Source organism: Tetranychus urticae, chromosome 3 (assembly GCF_039701765.1).
Source record: "Tetranychus urticae isolate SD_2017Ah chromosome 3, NJAU_TeUrti_SD_1.0, whole genome shotgun sequence".
NCBI classification, from domain to species: domain Eukaryota; kingdom Metazoa; phylum Arthropoda; class Arachnida; order Trombidiformes; family Tetranychidae; genus Tetranychus; species Tetranychus urticae.
This window is the reverse complement of record NC_142960.1, coordinates 208,845-228,862: the sequence shown is the minus strand read 5'-3', so window position 1 is coordinate 228,862 and position 20,018 is coordinate 208,845. Positions and strand designations below refer to the sequence as shown.

At 31.3% G+C, this 20,018-nt stretch overlaps 2 protein-coding genes across 2 annotated transcripts in view; one reads left to right on the top strand and one right to left on the bottom strand.

Moving 5' to 3' along the window:
• LOC107369182 (uncharacterized) overlaps window positions 1–20,018 on the top strand; it is a 36,407-nt gene that overhangs the window by 16,034 nt on the left and 355 nt on the right. The gene's annotated exons all lie outside the window — the stretch shown is intronic.
• Window positions 1,281–19,733, bottom strand: LOC107369120 (growth hormone secretagogue receptor type 1-like). Its single transcript, XM_015937042.3, has 2 exons — window positions 18,258–19,733; window positions 1,281–2,250 (listed from the first exon to the last, which is right to left on the bottom strand). The coding sequence occupies exons 1-2, from the start codon at window positions 18,985–18,987 to the stop codon at window positions 1,337–1,339; spliced, it is 1,644 nt and encodes a 547-aa protein (XP_015792528.1). The 5' UTR covers window positions 18,988–19,733; the 3' UTR covers window positions 1,281–1,336.

Here is a 20,018-nt window from a genome sequence, read left to right as displayed (position 1 = left end):
AGCGGGCAAAATACTTTCAAGCATTAATTAAAAATCGAATCAAGGTGTAACCTCTGAAATAGCAATTGTTCGTTGATTTAAGGATCTTTCGATTTAATTTAACTAGAGGCTGCTGCGATCATGTCTGATCGCAAATTTCTTTGCACTGACAAGGCAAGTTACCCAAGTGTCATTCACCGATTTTGTTCAATGTCTATTTCGATAGAGCTAAGGGTGTAGATGAATAAACTTTTGGGTTCCTACTGCGAGTTGAAGGCTTCCCAAGATATTTGGGTTTAAAATTTTCGCACTTTTATTAAAAATCGGTTAAATTGTCTAACATTGTAAGAAGGTGTAGCCAAGTAGGTGAAAGTATGGGGATTTAATTATGGTAAATAATAATGATACATCGAACGGTGAGTGACACTTGGGTAACTTCCCTTGTACGATAAATTCGATTGATATTGAAGATGCTCAAATTGTGATGAGAAAAAGCTAATCAATTTAATAATAAACCATCAAACTGAACCAAAAACGTTTTTCACCCTTTAATTGTAAGAGATGCATTTCCCCCACCCTTTAGCAACGTGAATTTCTCAGTAACCTGAATTCTGATTAACCTTTGACTACTTTTTGGACATGTAGTTTAATAATGGATAGCAGGCTGTCTAATAAATTTCTTTAGAACCCTTTTGGTTCATCATTTTTGCGCAAAAATTTGATGCTTTGACTGTATATTAATATTAATATTAATATATTGTGTGTATTGAGATATAATAGATTCTGCATAAAATCCCATTGACTTGCCTCATCTCAACGAACTATGATAATACAGTAGTCATTAGACTTAAGTTAACAAAATAGTGCCAGAGTTAAGTTAATTTTCAGGTGTCGCCATCTCGGTTCTAATTAGTTTTCAGAGAAACTAGACAATAGAGAAATGGACAAAATTAAATTCGATCTTAAAGGTACTTTTATTTCTTGTTAGATGGCGACTACACTGGTAGCTGCAGTTAACGCAACAAATGGGTCAATTTTTACCATAGTCGCCATCTATTAGATCATACAATTATCTTCAAGGTCGAGCATTAATTACATATTAAAGTCTCTAAAACAATAAAATACCAAAGATGGCGACACCTAAAAATTGCGTTAAGTGAAACCCCAATTTGTTGCGTTAAGTGCAGCTACCAGTGTATGAAAAAAATATCGGCTTTTGTTAACTTAAGTCTAATGACTACTGTATGTAATTTCTTGCTCGAGATGCAATTGAAATACTGAAAACTCGTCACCAAATGTTGTCATGAATGATATTTTATTTTTGATGCTATTTAAACATTTGAAACATAACTTTTCATTATACATAACTTTCAGCAGAAGACTTTTTCAAATTTTGAAAAATTAAGTCAATTGGACAGTCTTTGACCAATAAATCGGGTTCCACTTTCTTTGTCTTTTCTTTAATATTTTGCTCTTTTCGATTATTCAACATTGGTGATTGAGCATTCTTGAGTGAACTCATCAACATGGAACTTGTTGTTGTATTAAATGTATTCTGTCTGAGAAGCAATCGTTTTGTTTTTTGACAACAAACTGCTGCAAGGAATGCATCACGAAACTTGGATGAAATTAAATTGTACAGAATGGGGTTCAATGCTGAATTGAGATATAACATGATCCTACAAAAATATAACGTCGTGTAATATAATTCCATTCCGAGTGACTTGACCTGATCTGTGGAAGACAGAAGCAACCATAAGGTGAATAATCTGAATGGAAGAAGACAGATGAAGAAACACGCAATTACTGTGGCCAACATATAAACAACTTGTCTTCGCGCTCTCATTTGACCACATTCATGATTCCCATGGTTGGTTGAGGTTCGGATATTTTCATCGTTGAGAAAAAGTCTTTTCGTTATCACGATATAAATGATGATCAGTATAAGTAAAGGGGACCAAAAGAAAGCAATCATGGTACCAATGAAGTATAATTTGTGCCACAATTTGTTGGCTTGGGTCAAACAGACAGGAACCAAACTTCCATCAATGTACGTTTCATGAGACAATTCAGCTATCCAAAGAATCGGAATTGTTGAGATGATTGCGATTGCCCAAACTGACAAGATAATTATCACTGCTCTTAATCGAGTGCATTTGTAACCGGCTTTTAATGGCTTGCAAATGGCATAATAACGCTCAAAACTAATGGCCATCATCGTTAAAATGGATCCATGAGCAACTACCATTTCAACGAAAGGAACAGCTTTACCTGTCAAAATTGAAAAGAAAATGAAATTCTTTTTATTAATTAACTCATTAGCCAATGTTTTATGTACATTCTGAGTCGACAATTTATCATTCTCAAGTTCAATGTACAAATGCAATTAAGCCCTAATTTGCATTTTACTCTTTTAATCTTTCTAATCGTCAAGATAAATCTTGAATAATGCAATTGAATCGCATTATTTATTTCAATTTGGATAAACATGTAACAATTTGATGATGAAGATGAGGATAAACATGTCTCTTCTTCTCGTTATTTTCTCATTACTTCATTGCCTTTTCACAATTGATAATCATTAAAGGACTCAAATGTCCGACTCAATGAACACTTTTTGGACATTTATTTGCTTCATCAATCGCGAAATTAAATCTTGTTTATCCTGCTTTCTATCTAATTAACGGTTTATCATCATTTATTTCAACAAGTAACTCGACTCACATTGAAATTGAATTGCAACATTAAGTTCTCTTGAAAGTTTTCAGGTTTAGGATCGTAATTAGACAAGATTGTAATTTGATTCAATTGTGGTTCAAGACAAAAACAATCTAATATTTATTACTACTTAATGTCAATAACTCTTTAGTATTACATTATCGTTATTAACATTTGTTTTGATGAAAATAAAGAAACGCGATCACGCAAAAAATGGTAACTCATTTCACTTTTAATTATTGATTATCTTTCTGCAACAACCTAATCATCAATCATGAACATTAATTGTTTTAATCTGAGAGATGCTTCTCATCATCTTGGAGTTGCGACTAAAGTCAACAGCTGAAGCAATTTAAGGTAAACCCGCAATTTATGCCGAAATTAAGTTGTTTATTAAACAAATTTTGTATCAAATGATTATTTTGACAAGTTTGATCGAGAGTAAATTATAAATTAAATTTTTTTGCTTCACTGATTTATTATGCACAGTTTTGCACCAAAATGAATGAATTTCTGCTATACTTGGGTTTACTGGAGGAATAATTAAAAAAATATTAAATTTTACGTCAAAATTGATTCCAATCAAAATAATCCTTAATTGTGTTGTCAAACATAACTAAATTGCCCTCTTCATTTTGTCAAGGAAAATGTTAATTATCAGTGTCACATAATTCCATATTCAACATTGAATTTCAACTTTAATCAATTCACAAACAATTAGCATAAATGTTATACAAATTGTCCAATAAAGAAAAATAACAATTTGATGATTTAGCGCATTAAATTAATTGACTTTAAGTTTGACTAGTTTCAAATGAAAAGCGACAGCAATTTGATTGATTGTTGTAATACAAATATTACTTGTTAATGTTAATTGATAATCTTGTTAAAAGTATTTTTACAAGTTTATGGCCAAACAAAACAATTTGTCAATCGTTAGCTGAGAAAAAGTTCAATCTTAAAATCTACAAGAGTCATGTTAATCATGTATTTTGGCAATAATTCATGAAAGGAACTTGAGTTAGAACAATATTTAGAAAAAGCTTATTCGCTCTTCCAAATTGAACGTGCTTTTTATCTCTAATTCATTCGTGGTTAGGTTAGGTGCAAATGTAAAAATAATGTGAAAGGTTCCTCGTAAAAGTCTGCAGTAAGTTCGAAGTTGCTAATGTTTTTTTAATGGAATACACAGATTTCGTCCTCAAATTCATTTACATGCAGGCTTGTTCACGTTAGTTGCAGTTTAACTATTAAAAGGTTGCTTTAACGCTGTTAGAACAAGTAATTAGAGTATAACTACATTGTCAGTAACCCATTAAAGGTCAATTTGCTCGATTTCAATGTAAATTCAACGAAAACTGTCAGCAATAATGGTTATTAAAAATCGAATATCTGTTTACTTTTTTTGATTGTTTTATTCAAGTGTCATTTAACTTGCAACGATAAGTTCATTAGTTCTTTATGAAGAAATTATAGATTTGAAAGTCTCCTAATTAATATACTAGTAAAAACTCGAAAAGTTTCGTAAAATCAATAAAAGGTAAATTGATCAATGTGTTTAAATGGTCCTTTGATTCTATCTGAATTGTTCATCTGTTTACGGATTGAGGAAACCTTAAACAATAACATTTGAGTTGAATGAGTTCACTTTGGTTACTGAAGAAACCAGATTATGTTGTTGGTATTGTATACATTTTTACATACTTTTGTTTCCTTTTTTGTATGATCGCCATCAATTTGGTTTTTCCTGGTTCCAAGCAAACTCATTCAGAATCTATTAGAATCTATTAGGTTAATATTAGGTTAGGAAGTAGAGAAATAACATTGCAATTGTAATGTGATAATATTATGTTAACCTGATTTTCTGTTCTGATAATCACTCGTAATAACTCAAATTATTGCTATTTCATAGTATTGATCTGATAATAAAGATCTGTCAATAGAAACATTTCGATAAAAGTTAAACATGACTAAAGGTGATTCCGTTTTTTGAAGGGAACAAACAAATGAACATTTTTCAAGTTTAATACATTGTTCTTGATACATTTAATGCCTCGAATTGAACTTTGATCTTCTATTATAATATCAAATAAATTTGATTGATGGGCACATAAACTGACCAAACATTCAAATCAATAAACAATCCTCTCCATAGTTTTTTAGCACTTAAAGATGAAAATGTCTAGAAGAACCTGAGGCTCATTTCAGGAATTGAACTGAAGTTTTTATCACTTTAAGCCAGATAACATTTAACATTTGATGGTGACTCGATATTTTGCACTATTTCTCACTTGAAATCAATAACTTTCAAGACAATATAATTGACAAGATAATAGAAAAGAGAAAAAACTTCTTAAACTAAAACCTATTGCTGTCAAGTTACTGATAAAATTGATACTTGACTTGTATCAGTTCTGAAAAAGATGAAAAATGATCAATAAATTCAGAGATGAAGATGGATTATGGATCTGAATGGATGTACATCTGACTGGAGAAACGAATGACATGATATAACAATCTAATGTTCAGTCTTTTAATGGTTGCTGTTTACATTCAGCTAGTTGATTATGTTTGTAATAGTATTGCGACTATTCGAGCTTAATAAAGGGCAAACAAACAAACAATTTAATAGCTAAAGGCAAACTTATAAAAGTAAATTTAATTGATTACAACAACTCAACTAATCAATTGCTTGCAGGTGAAATTAAACTCACACTTGGTTAACTTGAACGATTAGGATTTCAGTTTGATTGTTTTTCAGTGTTTTTCACTAATAACCTTTCGCTTATTGAGTTATTGAGCTTATTAAAGTGTAAACGTTCATCAGTATAGTTAATGAGAAAGTTTATAAGTCTACTTTGAGTTTGATTTTCACCTTGCAATTAACTGTAATCACGTTTGCATGGTTAATATAATCAGAGACATTAAAGATGATGGAAACGAAAAAAAGTGCAAATTATTGTCATTCTAATTCCTTTATAACACAAAAAAAGTTTTATCTTCTTTTCATTACGATTAGGTTTATTGTTATGCCTTTTATAATATAAGCTATTATTAATCATTTTATATCAAAGTCTTCTATTATTATGGTGATTCATTCAGCTGATTCTTTGTTTAACACCATCTACTAGAGTCAACAAAACTGTTCACATTGAACAATAAGAGATGAAAATGTTGACAACAAAAAAGCCAATTGCTATCAATGTTGTCCATCAAATCCACGAAAAATGCTAAACAATTTTCATGTTACATGCTGCAGTTGAATGTTGTAAGCTATTGTGAATGTTATTGAAATAAAAGTCAAAGTTCTTTTAATATTAAAAAAGAGAATCATTTTTTTCGACTTTGAGATGCTGATGTTATTTTTGTGTTAAAGAAAGCAAAAAATTGTCAAATGATTGAGTGTTAAGAATTAGTGTAAAGATGATGAGAATGATGATGATATGGGAAACAGCATCTTCATCTTGTTCTTGCATCCCTTCAAAATGAAGAACCCGTTGACATGAAAACTGTCATCAATTGTGAGCAACTTACCATTTGATTCCCAAAAAAATCTTTTCATCATAACCCAACATTTGTTGTTAACCTTTTCTTCACCAAAATCTCATTAAAATCTGTCTCGTTCATTTTTGTCTCTCTTCCAAATCAATTTTCATCTTCATCTTCTTGGCCATTTTTTCAGATTAACTTGATCATTCGATAACCTTTCTTTGCTCTTATTTTGTTTCTCTTTTAAAATGTCATCATATTTGATTGGCAATTTTTTCTTTCCCTTCAAGCTTCATATTATTCATGCAGTTAATTATCATGTACATATAATATGTTAATTTCACTTTGATACAGAGTTTCACTCAATTTCAATTCAGTAAATTGTTTTCGTTTTTGCATTCCCTTCATCGTACGACACCTTTTTCTTGTTAATCTCACATTTTGTGATAATAATAGCAATAAGGAAATGATGTTGATTAATAGGATAACCCTGGGTGAGCCAGTGATTGACATGAATTTCAATCCTTTTTCAAATTCGTCAAATTAGTTGACACTGACAGTTATAAATTAATTAATCCATAAAATCAACTTGAATCAACTCAATAAATTCATTGAAAGACTCGGAAGACTCTAAAGAGTTTATTTTCGATATTCAGTTTTTACTAACATTGTTCCAACAACATTGATTGCTTGAAATCATTCGTAATATCTCAATATGCATGAAATCCACAAATATTTTTATGAATGGTTTCTGCTGGAATCAACACCTTTAACATTGAATAGCATCGTTAATTATTTTGATGATATAAAGGAAGCACTGATTGGGACCCAACCATCGAAATTGGTGATCTTATTACATGAAAATGTTAAACAATGAATCACAACTCTTAAGCGCTAGATTTATACTTAAAAACATGGAAGCAATCCTCAAACAAGTAGATGAATTATTGCTGAATTTCAAATTTAGTCTGGCTTGAAGACAATAAGTTCTGATTATTTACAAAACTCTAGTTAACTGTTGATTTTATAAAGCAAGGATACATCACTATAGATGCAAAAGATGCTCACTACAAATACATGTTACTCTGTATAATTGAAAGAATACTGAATGAACTTGATGAAAATACCGAGTATAACTGGGTCTGCATTCATTTCAAGTTCAAAGTCTCTATGCGGGTTGTTAACAGAAGAAATTCAGAGAAAGTTTAGTCATTATGTGTGCATCCATTAGCATTTATTAATTCAGAGATATGATGAGTTGAAAAGCTAATAGAAAGAATAAACGAACATCAATTAAATTCATTCTTGAGATTGAACCACTTCTGCAGATGCCATTCACCCCAAGGACCACAGATAAACTAATCTGCATTTAATTCTCAATAATATGCTTTTCGTCTATAATTATTAATAGAACTAGAATGTTTAGTGAGAGAAATGAACAGTTTTTTGTTATTACTATTAGGTTGTCCGGCGCAAACGATGACTCGGTTTTTCTTTTATTAAATTTGATCTAATTGTCGTATGGAGATGAATATTCGTGGTTAGCATCATACACCATTTGGACATTTTTTGCAATTAATAGAAATTGATTATCTCAATTAATTGAAGAGATATTCAAATCAAATTGTAAAATGAGAAAATTTTTTTGGCCCTATTCTTTAGCATTGGTTTTAATCAAAAATACAGTTTCACCAAGAGTCCCCCCTTTGGCCATTTTTCACTTTTTTAGCGTTTTTTCTCATTTTATTTTTTCTCATTTTTTAATTAAATTTGAATATCTCTACAATTAATTGAGATAATCAATTTCTATTAATTGCAAAAAATGTCCAAATGGTGTATGATGCTAATCACGAATATTCATCTCCATACGACAATTAGATCAAATTTAATAAAAGAAAAACCGAGTCATCGTTTGCGCCGGACAACCTAATATTTACTCAGTTTTTATTTTTGATGAAACTCAAAATCAAATTGATTCGTTTTCCAAGCAAAGACACTGAAAACGGAAAAAGTCTTTCACTTTTTTGAATACTTTAAATATTTTTAAACTATCTGCTTTCATCAGCAAACCTGCCAAAATCAGTGAATCGGAAAAGTGATCAGAAAAAGAAACTAATCTTAACTAATTACGAGCACTTCTAACGATTATCTTGACAATTGATATGGTTGATCGTATCCAATGAACTGAATAATCAACTTGAAATAGACAACAATATGTCTTTTCCTCTTGTTTCCACCTCCTCTTCATCCCACTCATCGTCATCCTCTTCCTCTTCCTCCACTAACATTGACTTTCCTTTCCCATCAATGAAACTTTCTTCTTCTTTCTCGTTTCCATAACCCAAGTTAGAGCATTTGCTGATTGACTTATATTTACTGAAACATCAGATCAAACATAAACATAAACACCAAAATCAAAAACAAGTATTATGTAAGCAAAACATAAAATCAACCTTGAATTTAACGTTATTGATGACATAAGTTTTTGTGTGTGTTCAGCAAGAAAAACTACTTTACTGAATTTATTTTAAATTTAAAGATTAGTTCTTCCTCATCATTTAACCATTCAATCAACCAAAATAGTTTTATTTATACTCCACACTCATTGGATTGTCAATAATAAAAAGGGAATAAATGTTTATCAATATTGATCCAGAAGGAAAAACCATTTTATTCATCATTTCTAAAAGGCTATGTGTTACATGGTTACTTTTGAGGCTCATTTTTGCTCTCCTGTTCAATTTGATAACAGAAAATTCAAAAGTTTTCATCAATCAATTTTTAATGGCAATTTTTATTCACAACTTTATTCAATATTCAACACACAAAAAACTGTAATCTTGTCAATCGACAAAATTCAATTCAATTATAAAAAGCCAACAATTAGACACAAAGATCTGGATTTAATTGCAATCTTTTTTTCATATCATCCTTTCCCTTTCACTCTTTGAATGATTTAGCGGAGAAACAAGTGTGAAAACTGACTGCTTTTAAAGATCAGTAAACTTGTTCATCTCAATGATCATTGAACTGATAAATCATCCTTTTGATACGCTCTATGTTAATATTAATATCTTTACCATTTCATATTTCACATTAGATTCTTGTTTTTATTTTCATTTTTTACCACAATTAAACAATTTTCTGTGTTTAACTTGTAATGATTCCAGGGTTAATCTTTCGAGTGAATGTCATATCTTTTTCATCGTGACACTGAAACTCACTCATAATGGAATTGAAATTATAATGAAAATGATTTTTTTAGAAATGCCATCCAATAGAGCAAATAAGATGAATTTGAAATTTTCTTAGCAATAATTTTTCCGTGCAATTTAAGAATTTTGTATTTGTAAACATTTTTTCATGTAAAGAGAACCAACAAACATGATAATGAACTAAAATGAGTTTGATAAATTGAAATATTACAAATAATGCCTTACGGAATAATATGTGAGCATGTAAATAATACCTTAGTGAGAATTGAAGATCAAAGTGTCAAGCTGTTGGAAATTATTTCTGTCATTGAGAGGCGTTTGAGCATTACGAATCATGCAGCTATACAACTGCTGAAAGCTCTTAGAAATTTGATAAACATGAAATTTTTTCCACGAGTGGATGAACAAATGATTGAAGGGAATTGTAAACATGAGAAGACAAAAAATTTTTCATATCTCATGTTGGATACCTTGAATCTGAACTTTTGTCTGATTTTATTCTGGTCGAAACTGATGTCTACTGTGGCATTTATCAATTACTTGATCATTAATTTATCATGTGAAAAGCATTCATTGATAATGATAAATATTTGAACAAATTAGAAAGGAGGGAAAATGATATTGAATTAGTTGACCTTCTCTTTTTGGAAAGTCAAAGTAAGTTTATATCAAAATCACAGTTTATCACAATTAAATCTCAATCATGTGCAGATATTTCAAGTTCAGAAAGGGTTTTGTATCACAAATAAAAACACTGTGTAAGAACTTGTATGAATGCAACCTTTATTAGAAGAAGCTATTAATAGAAGTTGATGTTGTCCTTTGGTTTTCTCAACTTTGAAATTTCTTAACGAAGTTGCTCACCAAAAATTTAATGTCATTTTAATTACTGAATTTTATATCGATTGCTAATTGTTGATTCTGTGCGCCAACTGGAAAACTGTTCAACATTGAATTTCATGAGTTCATATGAAGATGTGAAAGCATTTGCTGTTAGAGTGAGTAAATATTGGTTTAAAGTAAATGTTAAAAAACATTTAGAATTGATATTTCAAGCATTAAATCACCACAATCTTCATCAAAAAAGCTTGCAGTAAATTATTTATCGGAATCAATGATCCATATAAGTTCATTACTTGATTACTACCTTGAGGTTTTTCAACAAGAATATTTCTTAACAGCATCTTTTTGCATGTCACATGAAACTCGTAAAACCACATTATGATAAATCCAACAAGGAAGGCCTCGAGGTGTGAAAAATTCTCAACTCAACTCATTTTGAGTAAAAAATACCTCGATAGGTCGGATATTACAATTTGGTCAAGGCTTTAGTTTTTCATTCAGTTTCTATTGAACAGTCACAGGTAGAGCTTCTATAAGTCTAGATTTCAGAGCTAAATGATTAGACCTTAGCCACGAGAGCTAAAATTTTATTTAGACTTTAGCTTAGACTTGTGCAGTTAGGAAAAAATTTAGACTTTAGCCTTTTAGATGCGAGCTAAAAATCTAGCTTTAAGTCTAATTTAATATTGGAAAATATTGAAATTTTGCATAAGATTTATATGAAATCATTGCCTTGACCGTTTCATTTTTTAAACTTATCCGTTTTTTGGGCAATATGTTGCCTGCGACAGAAAATTTTCTTCTGATTTCATACTTAATGCAGGTAAAAAAGTAAATATCAGCTGTAATATGACCTCACCTAATCGATTAATTGGATTCAAAGCTAGACTTAAGGCTAAATGTCATTAGACTTTAGCTTCAGTGCTAATTTTGAAGTCTAGCTTCAAAGGCTAATTTTGATTTTTTCATTAGACTTTAGCTTTAGCTTTAAGTCTAATTAGACTTATAGCTAAAATCTAGACGGCTAAAGACAGAAGCTCTAGTCACAGGTGTTCAATTTGAAATATTTGTTTAAGTTAGTAAGCCTGATGTACGTAATGGGGAATTGAGTATTATGAAATGGTAAAAAAACAGTATTGTCGGGTGAGAAATAGGCAGAAACTTCGTCACCTACCTCGAAGTCAATAAAAATGATTTGCTTTATTCTACATTCTGTATCGTTCTAATAGTCTTTCGCGAAAAGAGTGACAGCGAGCTCTAAATAAGAATGCTGCAACCTGCATTGTCTGCATGACTTGAATTTCTGATTCCAAAATCGTCCCTTGAAAGTATTGTTTCAAAACTTATTTAACTATATATTTATATATTTAATTGTTTTTTTGAAAACTTTCTTGGCTAATTTTTACCAAGATAGACGTATTAATTAAGATTTAAAAATTTATTTTCTGAATTAAAATGTCTTTCAGTATTTACTATTCAGTTATTAGTATAATATCAGACTTTCTCTGCAGCTACATCAACTCAATATAAATTAACTCTACACTTAATCAACGCATTGCAAGATCAATTGGATTGGGCATGAAGCTTGCTCAGATTTCATTCTCGCTGATAATATAATAAGATATTGTCTCAAGAATGCTATTAATAATAATAATAAGGTATGACCGGTAAAGTTTGAGAATAAATTTTTCAGCATCGAATTGCGTCAGTTAGACTAATGACTTTAATTTCGAATATTTCAAGAGATTATTCCGAAATAAAAAGGTCAGAAGATCACCTTGCTACTGTTGATGAGATACTGATATTTTATTACGGAATAATCTCTTGAAATATTCGAAATTAAAGTCATTAGTCTAACTGACGCAATCCAATTCTGAAAAATTATTCTCAAACTTTACCGGTCATACCTTAGGTATTTTTTCAAGATTAGACAATGGATTTATACCCAAATTAATAAAATTTTAATCAAAATTATGGAACATATAATGCATGTGAATACAGGAAAGATGTACAGATGTAGACTGATTGACGATACTTTTGATATTTTGCTTTTGCTGCTTTGAACTCAAACCGATTCCCAGATTTGTGCTAACTTAGGACGGAAACTTTGATCTTGAGATCAAGATGAAACTAAGAATTTAATCTGCTTATTATTGATTTAAAGTTAATTCGCTTGCAAAAAATCGATGTTCAGTTTAAAGTTTATTTGTTCAGATAAAAATATGCCAATTTGATAAGCTATTGTTTCCCTTTACATTTCATCTTGAATCAGTTTTAAGTCAATTTTCTGGTTCAGCAACAGTACTACTCTCATCTAAATGTGTTTATTTTTGTATTTTTATTATTCTCACTTGGTTTCAAATTACAGAATGAAACTTATCTTCTGAACTTTCATTCAATTTGTCTTCAATTATTCTATTCAATTCTTGATAATCTACTGAATAATTCTTAGTCTTGCCACTGCATTACTGACTAATCTATTTTCTGATTTTTTCATCCTTACTCTTCTAATTCAATTCAATGAACGAATATTATCAAATGTTGTATTAACAAATGTTGAAGGTTGAAGGTGAAATAAAGGTGTATAAAGTGAAATGATGTTACAAAACAAAACAACGAAAAACAAGCTCAATTTGAATTGATTATAACCGTAAATAATCTAAAACAACAAATCAAAGTGACATTATCTTGAATTTTTGTTGCCTGTTTGCTCAGCTAAATAATTCATGGCAACAACCTTTTTGTCAGCTAAAATTTGTCGAATTACTTATACCAACTGAATCGAAAAGTTTTACAGCAAAAAGTAACCCATGAAGAATTAAACGACTAAAACGATTCAATTGTTGAAAATAGGACCATTTTTCTTGTACTCTTGAAAAATAGAGAAGATGAATGAAAAAGCTGGTTGACATTGTAAGGTTAGCAGATTGCCAATTGTTTAGAGAGGAAAATCAATGCTCATAATGACGATTGAGCGGAACATGTTCAATCTGTAGCTGATACTACAGTGATGAGTGTTTATTCAGTAAACACTGATGCTTCTCCATCTGAGCATTAACGAATTTTTCATACATTTAATAGACTTCTCTTGTCAATGTGTATTGACATTCTTTGACTTGATCACCCAAAGAATAACAATAAAAATGCTTCCAATTGTTTAATGAAATAAAAGATTGATTCAAATCGACTAATTGAAGGCTAATATTAATATTAATTTCAAAAATATGTGATGCAATTTTGGATAAAAAAGAGGATTTGATTTTACTTCTTGCAAGGGCCTCCATGAAACATGATGTTTTAATAAATCGATTATATTAATACATGTAAGATGCTTTCATGAATTATTCTTCTACTCGACACAAGTTAAGAATAAACCGCTAATCAGTGAAAAAGGTATAAATAACGTAACATTTCGTTTTAATTTTTTGCTTATTGACTAGAAACTATTAACAGTTACAGTTAAATTTTACCTCATGATAATGTTTGCTCGCATTATATCTCACAATATATCTTCATACATACATCATATACAGTATAGTGTGGAAAATTGTATACAACTGAAATGAACCTGAACCTTTGTTATTAGCTTTTGTTTGACTTGTCCAGATGAAAAGAGGAAAAGAAGCTCACTAAATGTTATCATCATATTTAGTGACAAGGTGTGCAGGTAAGCTATCAGTTGAAGCTAAAGTCAAAAAAGTCAAAATATAATATGAAAATTAACTAACAACATGTACTTCGTGCTGAATATGGAAATGGAAAGAAAAACAAATAATATTCGTGCATTTTTCTCATTGCGTGCAGCGAAATTCCAAATGATGAGATAAAAATAAATGCATTCCATTTATAACAATAATTCTGATTGTCCACTGTACTTCACAATTTTCTGATTAAAGGTGGAGTAAGAATCAGAAAATATGAATAATAAGCTTGAGATGCAGGGATAAATGATTCATCTGAAATTCATTTGAACTTTATTGTGTAAGAACCAAAGATAGTTTCGATGAGATACTTTGAATACTGCAAACCTGTGACTGAAACATGAGAAAATATCTATTTACTGTGCTAAACATTGAACTAAATCAGTAGGAGAGAGACAGAAAATTGTTTTTCTTATTTAATTTACTTCTATTATCATGCAAAAGAAATATAGTTAGATTTCCTGAGAAAATGTTTAACAATAAAAATATATTTGCCACTGATATTATTACTTATTTTTATTTTACCATATTAATATTGTGACGAAAATATTGAGACAGCTCGACTAAAAGTCATTGGCCTAGACTGAAGTGAGCGGAGCTGGCCAATTCGGTACGGAGGGAGCATAAAGTATAAAGGCTGAACAAGAAATTCTTCTTGTTTACTCCTAATATGGATTTCTAACATCCTAAGCTGAATTTGGATTATAACATCCTGAGTCAAATATGGAGTGTTCTTGATTCATGAGAACCTAATTGAGAAGCCTAATATGGAATACATCCTCTGTAGATCTAGATGATATAAAAAAACAGATTGACGTTAAGTTAGTTAGTTAGTCTTTTACCCTTATGTACGATAAGTTATCCTCTTTGATTTACCTGTATCATACTCTACTACGCTACCTAAAATCCTACACCCCTACTTATGTTATTGTTGAATTAAAGTTAACTTAATCACACGGTTTGCTGTTGTGCATCATTTATATCGTGTCCGTAACTTTCGTTACAATTGGTGGCAGCGGTGGGATCCGCTTTTGATCAGTGACAAAAGTTTACCGTGTGATTGTTTCAATTTGACCAAAGGACAAATCTAAATCTAAAAGTGAAATAATGTGCCGTTATATAACTCGTATTCCTTCATCTGCTGGAAATGCAAAATCTTTTTACCATATGACTGGAAATAGTCTTTCTTTATGCTCAGATGTAGCTTGGAGCTATTTGATTTCTACGATGGACTTGTTTGTGTTGGTAACTAACTTGTGCTTCTTGGTGAGCTATGCATTTTCAAATTTTGCAAGCGTTCTCACAATTTAAAACTACAACGAGCTGACTGCCATAAACCAATACAATTTCGCAAACATAGCTTTCGTTTTGTAAGAAATTTGATTCTTGGATTAATTAGTTGTTATCAAAATCCGCTAACCAATTTCATGACAATAAAAAGTTACGGCAGTAAAAGAAAGAAAAAGAAAATAAATATTAAAGATGAGGCATACAGTCATATCTTCGCAAATTTTGTAACCTAGCAAAACAGCCTTGCAATCCTACTCCTGGCTCATGGCAATTATATCAGATGTTAAGAAAAAAAACTGTCAGGTATGGAAAGTATATCCTCCGTTTTTGATTTCATAAAAGTAAATTCATCATATTCCCTTGCAATCATCATACCAATCAATCATGAAATCACATGACAATTGCAACTTTATTGCTAATTCAGCATCTTCACACATCCTTTTCAAAGTATACCCAATGTTACTAACCATTATCAATAAACACTGTCAAAATAATCCAGAAAATCTAAAATTTTAGTTAGTGTATTTCGGACCTCAATTTTTTCCTGCTGCCTATATGAGAACACTCGAAGGAATAAGTTCATCATCAAATAGGGTCTGTTCTGTGGAAAGGAATACTTCTCTATTTCCGGGTTATTGTCGCTTGCTGTCGCTTACCGTTTTTTTGAATCCGCCGAAATTTTGTGAAACTTAAACTTTATCAACAATAACTGCACGTCACTTGGGTTCGTGCAGTCTGAGGCAGTATGTACGGATACTTTCTCCCTCTTCTACAGTCTGACACCTATTCCTATTTTCGACCGGTTGTGCCTTTTTTAAGCCTAATCGTCAGACAAAATTGAAAGAAAAATCAAAATTTCTACCCTTCCTCACAGCCTACCTCGATGAAAGAAAAACAAAAAAAAACTCTGTAACCTCTTCGGACCTTTCTCTTTTATGTGACGTAATGAGCCTGTCTGTATGTATGTGATAACTGGAGATAAATGATCAAGTAGTTCCCAATGAAAATAGCCGGAATCAGAGCAATAGTAAACTAAACTTAATATATACATTTCAGAAATTTATTTTTGAAAGGAAAATGAATATTTAGTAAAGTGGTAAGAAAAATGATGGACTAATTCCGTTATCTCTAGTTTTTATGTGTAAACAATATCCTTACTCCATTTTTAAATATCGGTTAACTTAACAATTTTCATCACTAACACTAGTAGCCCAGGATCCAGCAATTCAGTATAATTAAATGCAGTGATGAAAAAAGAAAATGATAGGAAGAAAGAAAAGATCGAGATGAACAGAAATATGAAAAAGATAATAAGCGACAAATGTAAAGTGAAAAGCTGAGAAAGGTCAGGTTGATTAGGTGTGATAAATGATGTTAGATTAGCTACTGACTCAAAACCTGAGCAAAAGAAAAGTGCCGAAAATCGATCTGCGGTGGTCTGCGGTCCCCCAGCATGCAGGCGATAATGCAAAATTATAATATTCGCTAGTTGAAAGAGAAAATAGCACTTTAAACATCTTGATACAGTGACCACTTGTGTGCTCTTTGTTACCATACACTATGATGAAAGAAAAAACCAAGAATATAATTGAGGGAGAGTGAGGTTTACAAAACGCTCTGTAATTTAGAAAATCTTCTTTCATGTGGTATATTGGAATTTTTTCGTATGTTCTTCATAACCGGTAATAAATTAGCTATCATAGCTATCTAAACAGAGGACTGTTTCAATTCTGCGTGGGACAATTGTGGTATCTCATCCATATATGATATAATCATCATCATTTGATAATCTGGTCGCCTTCTTTTCATTTTCGCCAACGACATCATTAGACACAAATTCACTCTTCTATTCGAACTCGTTCATTAATCCTGTTTTCTTTGGATGCAAAACAGATGGTTTTTCTTTTTAGCGGTTTATAAGATTTTGGTTATCCTGTTTCATCTTAGAGACAGATGGTTTTTCTTTTTAGCGGTTTATAAGATTTTGGTTATCCTGTTTCATCTTAGAGACAGATGGTTTTCCAGTTTCAACAAACTATTCCATGTTCGGGGTCTCGAGTGTTGAGTACTGATGTTTTCTTCAAGTGTTTTTCAATTTTTTGGTTACCTGTTTCAGTTACGGAAACAGATGGTGTATCCAGTTTCAAGATAAGTTTCCAGAATCATGTCCTGGAATATCGAAACTGATGTGTTTTGTGACATTTTAATGGTTTATGTGGATCCTGTTTTGACCAAAAGACTACAAGATTATAGAAAAACGGTTTTATTGGAGTGAATTTGTTATTTCCAAATTTCGATTTGTGAAACAGAGGACTGTTTCAACTTTGCGTGCGGCAATTGTGACGAAAATATTGAGACAGCTCGACTAAAAGTCATTGGCCTAGACTGAAGTGAGCGGAGCTGGCCAATTCGGTACGGAGGGAGCATAAAGTATAAAGGCTGAACAAGAAATTCTTCTTGTTTACTCCTAATATGGATTTCTAACATCCTAAGCTGAATTTGGATTATAACATCCTGAGTCAAATATGGAGTGTTCTTGATTCATGAGAACCTAATTGAGAAGCCTAATATGGAATACATCCTCTGTAGATCTAGATGATATAAAAAAACAGATTGACGTTAAGTTAGTTAGTTAGTCTTTTACCCTTATGTACGATAAGTTATCCTCTTTGATTTACCTGTATCATACTCTACTACGCTACCTAAAATCCTACACCCCTACTTATGTTATTGTTGAATTAAAGTTAACTTAATCACACGGTTTGCTGTTGTGCATCATTTATATCGTGTCCGTAACTTTCGTTACAATATCATAACTGAAAAAGCTCCACTTGAGCATATTCATTCAACTATTGTATATATAATGAAACACTTTTGTTCAAAAACATCTCTCTAATCAAGTTTACATTGAAAGAGTGAAAACTGTCAGGGCTGTTTGGTTCTCCGGTGAGTACATTAGACTTGATAAATCAAGGTGAATCATAATGGTAATAAGTAGGCAAGAGAAAGTTGGAAAACTTACACATTTCCTGTCCTAGAAGCCATATTTCAGGCTTGGAATGAAGTTCAATTAAAACTGTTGGCATACAAACAATTAGTACAAAGAGATCTGCTAAACTCAAATTTATGAGAAATATATTTGTTGAATTTCGAAGCTCTTTTGTTCGACAGACAACAATTGGAACAAGAATATTTCCAGTGGTACCAAGTATCAGAATAAGAGCACAAAATAATGTCGCAGAAGTTCTCATATAATACGGGAATTGTGGGCTAATTATTTCATTACCAGATAATTCCAAAGAGCTTGTTGGAGAGGGTGATGGTAATGAAGATGAAAAAACTGTTGAGGAAATAAAAGATGGAGAAGGTGATACGGATGATGGCAATAAGTTCCAATCGGAGAAAACAGTGTTTGAAGGAGATAAAGGTACGCTGATTGCCCCCAAAGGTGTTGAAGTAGTTGTTAATGTTGTTGCATTGCAATTAAAGGGCATTAATTCATTTGGTGACATAGTGGAAGCTAATGCCGATGTAAGGATAATTGAAAGGTTAACTTTATACATTGATCTATATGAGTTTGCAATTGAACTTGAGGTTGTTGTTAGTGATGAATTTGCACTCCAATTCATATGGTTTGTGTTGTTTGAACCATTGTACGAACCTGTGATCAAGTTAGATGTTGAGAAGTTGCGAGATAAATTTGATGAAGGAAGTGTTGATAAAAGAGAATAGAAACAATCAGATGGGAACATGATCGGCCTTGTTATTATGAATGAAGAATAACTGCTACTTATCCAATTTCATTTTGAACTGAGATTCTTTCTCTCTTATGGTGATGACTCTTAATTTGATTCAATACCGCCGATACTATTAACTCAGCCACGTTTAGCAGAAATAATTTTAAGTGTTCAACTTTTGTTTTCAATTCGGAGCACAGAATAAGTTTATTAGATGAAATCACTGATGTTGCTAACTTTGTTGATGAAGATAATTTGAGGCAGAGATTTATCAATTGCTCGGGTGAAAATTGAATTGAATATTAGATTACAAATGTTGTTATTTTCATTCCAATTTTCACACAGTAAAGTGAATCTTTTATTTGGCGCTTGACCGTAAAATAATAAGATTGAGGAGGTAAGGATAGCGCAAAATTAAGATAACAAGATGATGTTGAGGACGATGTTAAGAATGAAGATGAACCATTGAAATATAATATCCATCTTTTTACTCATTTAGTTTTGATTACCAATTAGCGTGAGTTACACTTTAAGATAATCGTTATTGTTTAATGCTGGTCTGCTCCACGTTTCTAGTGATGAAACAAGTCAAAAACTAAGTTGACGATTATGTTGATAATAATGATGGCAAAGCTGACTAAAGGACTTATTTCAATTTTCAAGGAAAAACTTGTTTTTTGCGATTTTACTCACTCACTACTCACATTCAGTTATGGTAGATTATAATTCATGAAAATCACCTTAACAAGTCTTCAATCGAAACTAGATTAACAATGTAGAAATGTGCACCATTCTACATATCAATATCAAGTAACGCATGGCTGATGGATGAATTGGTTGAGGAAGATGAAAAGAAGACAAAATGATGATGACGAGCATAGCAAATGAAATGCTGAAATGATTCAACCGCAGTGATGTTCCTTTTTAGGAACAACAACCATTTATCATTTAGTACATTATAAATATTAGTACAAATGTAAGCAAGCAAGGCCTCATCACTTTGCACTTCAGGTTGTGAATCCGATTGCAGGGAGCAGATCTTTTTG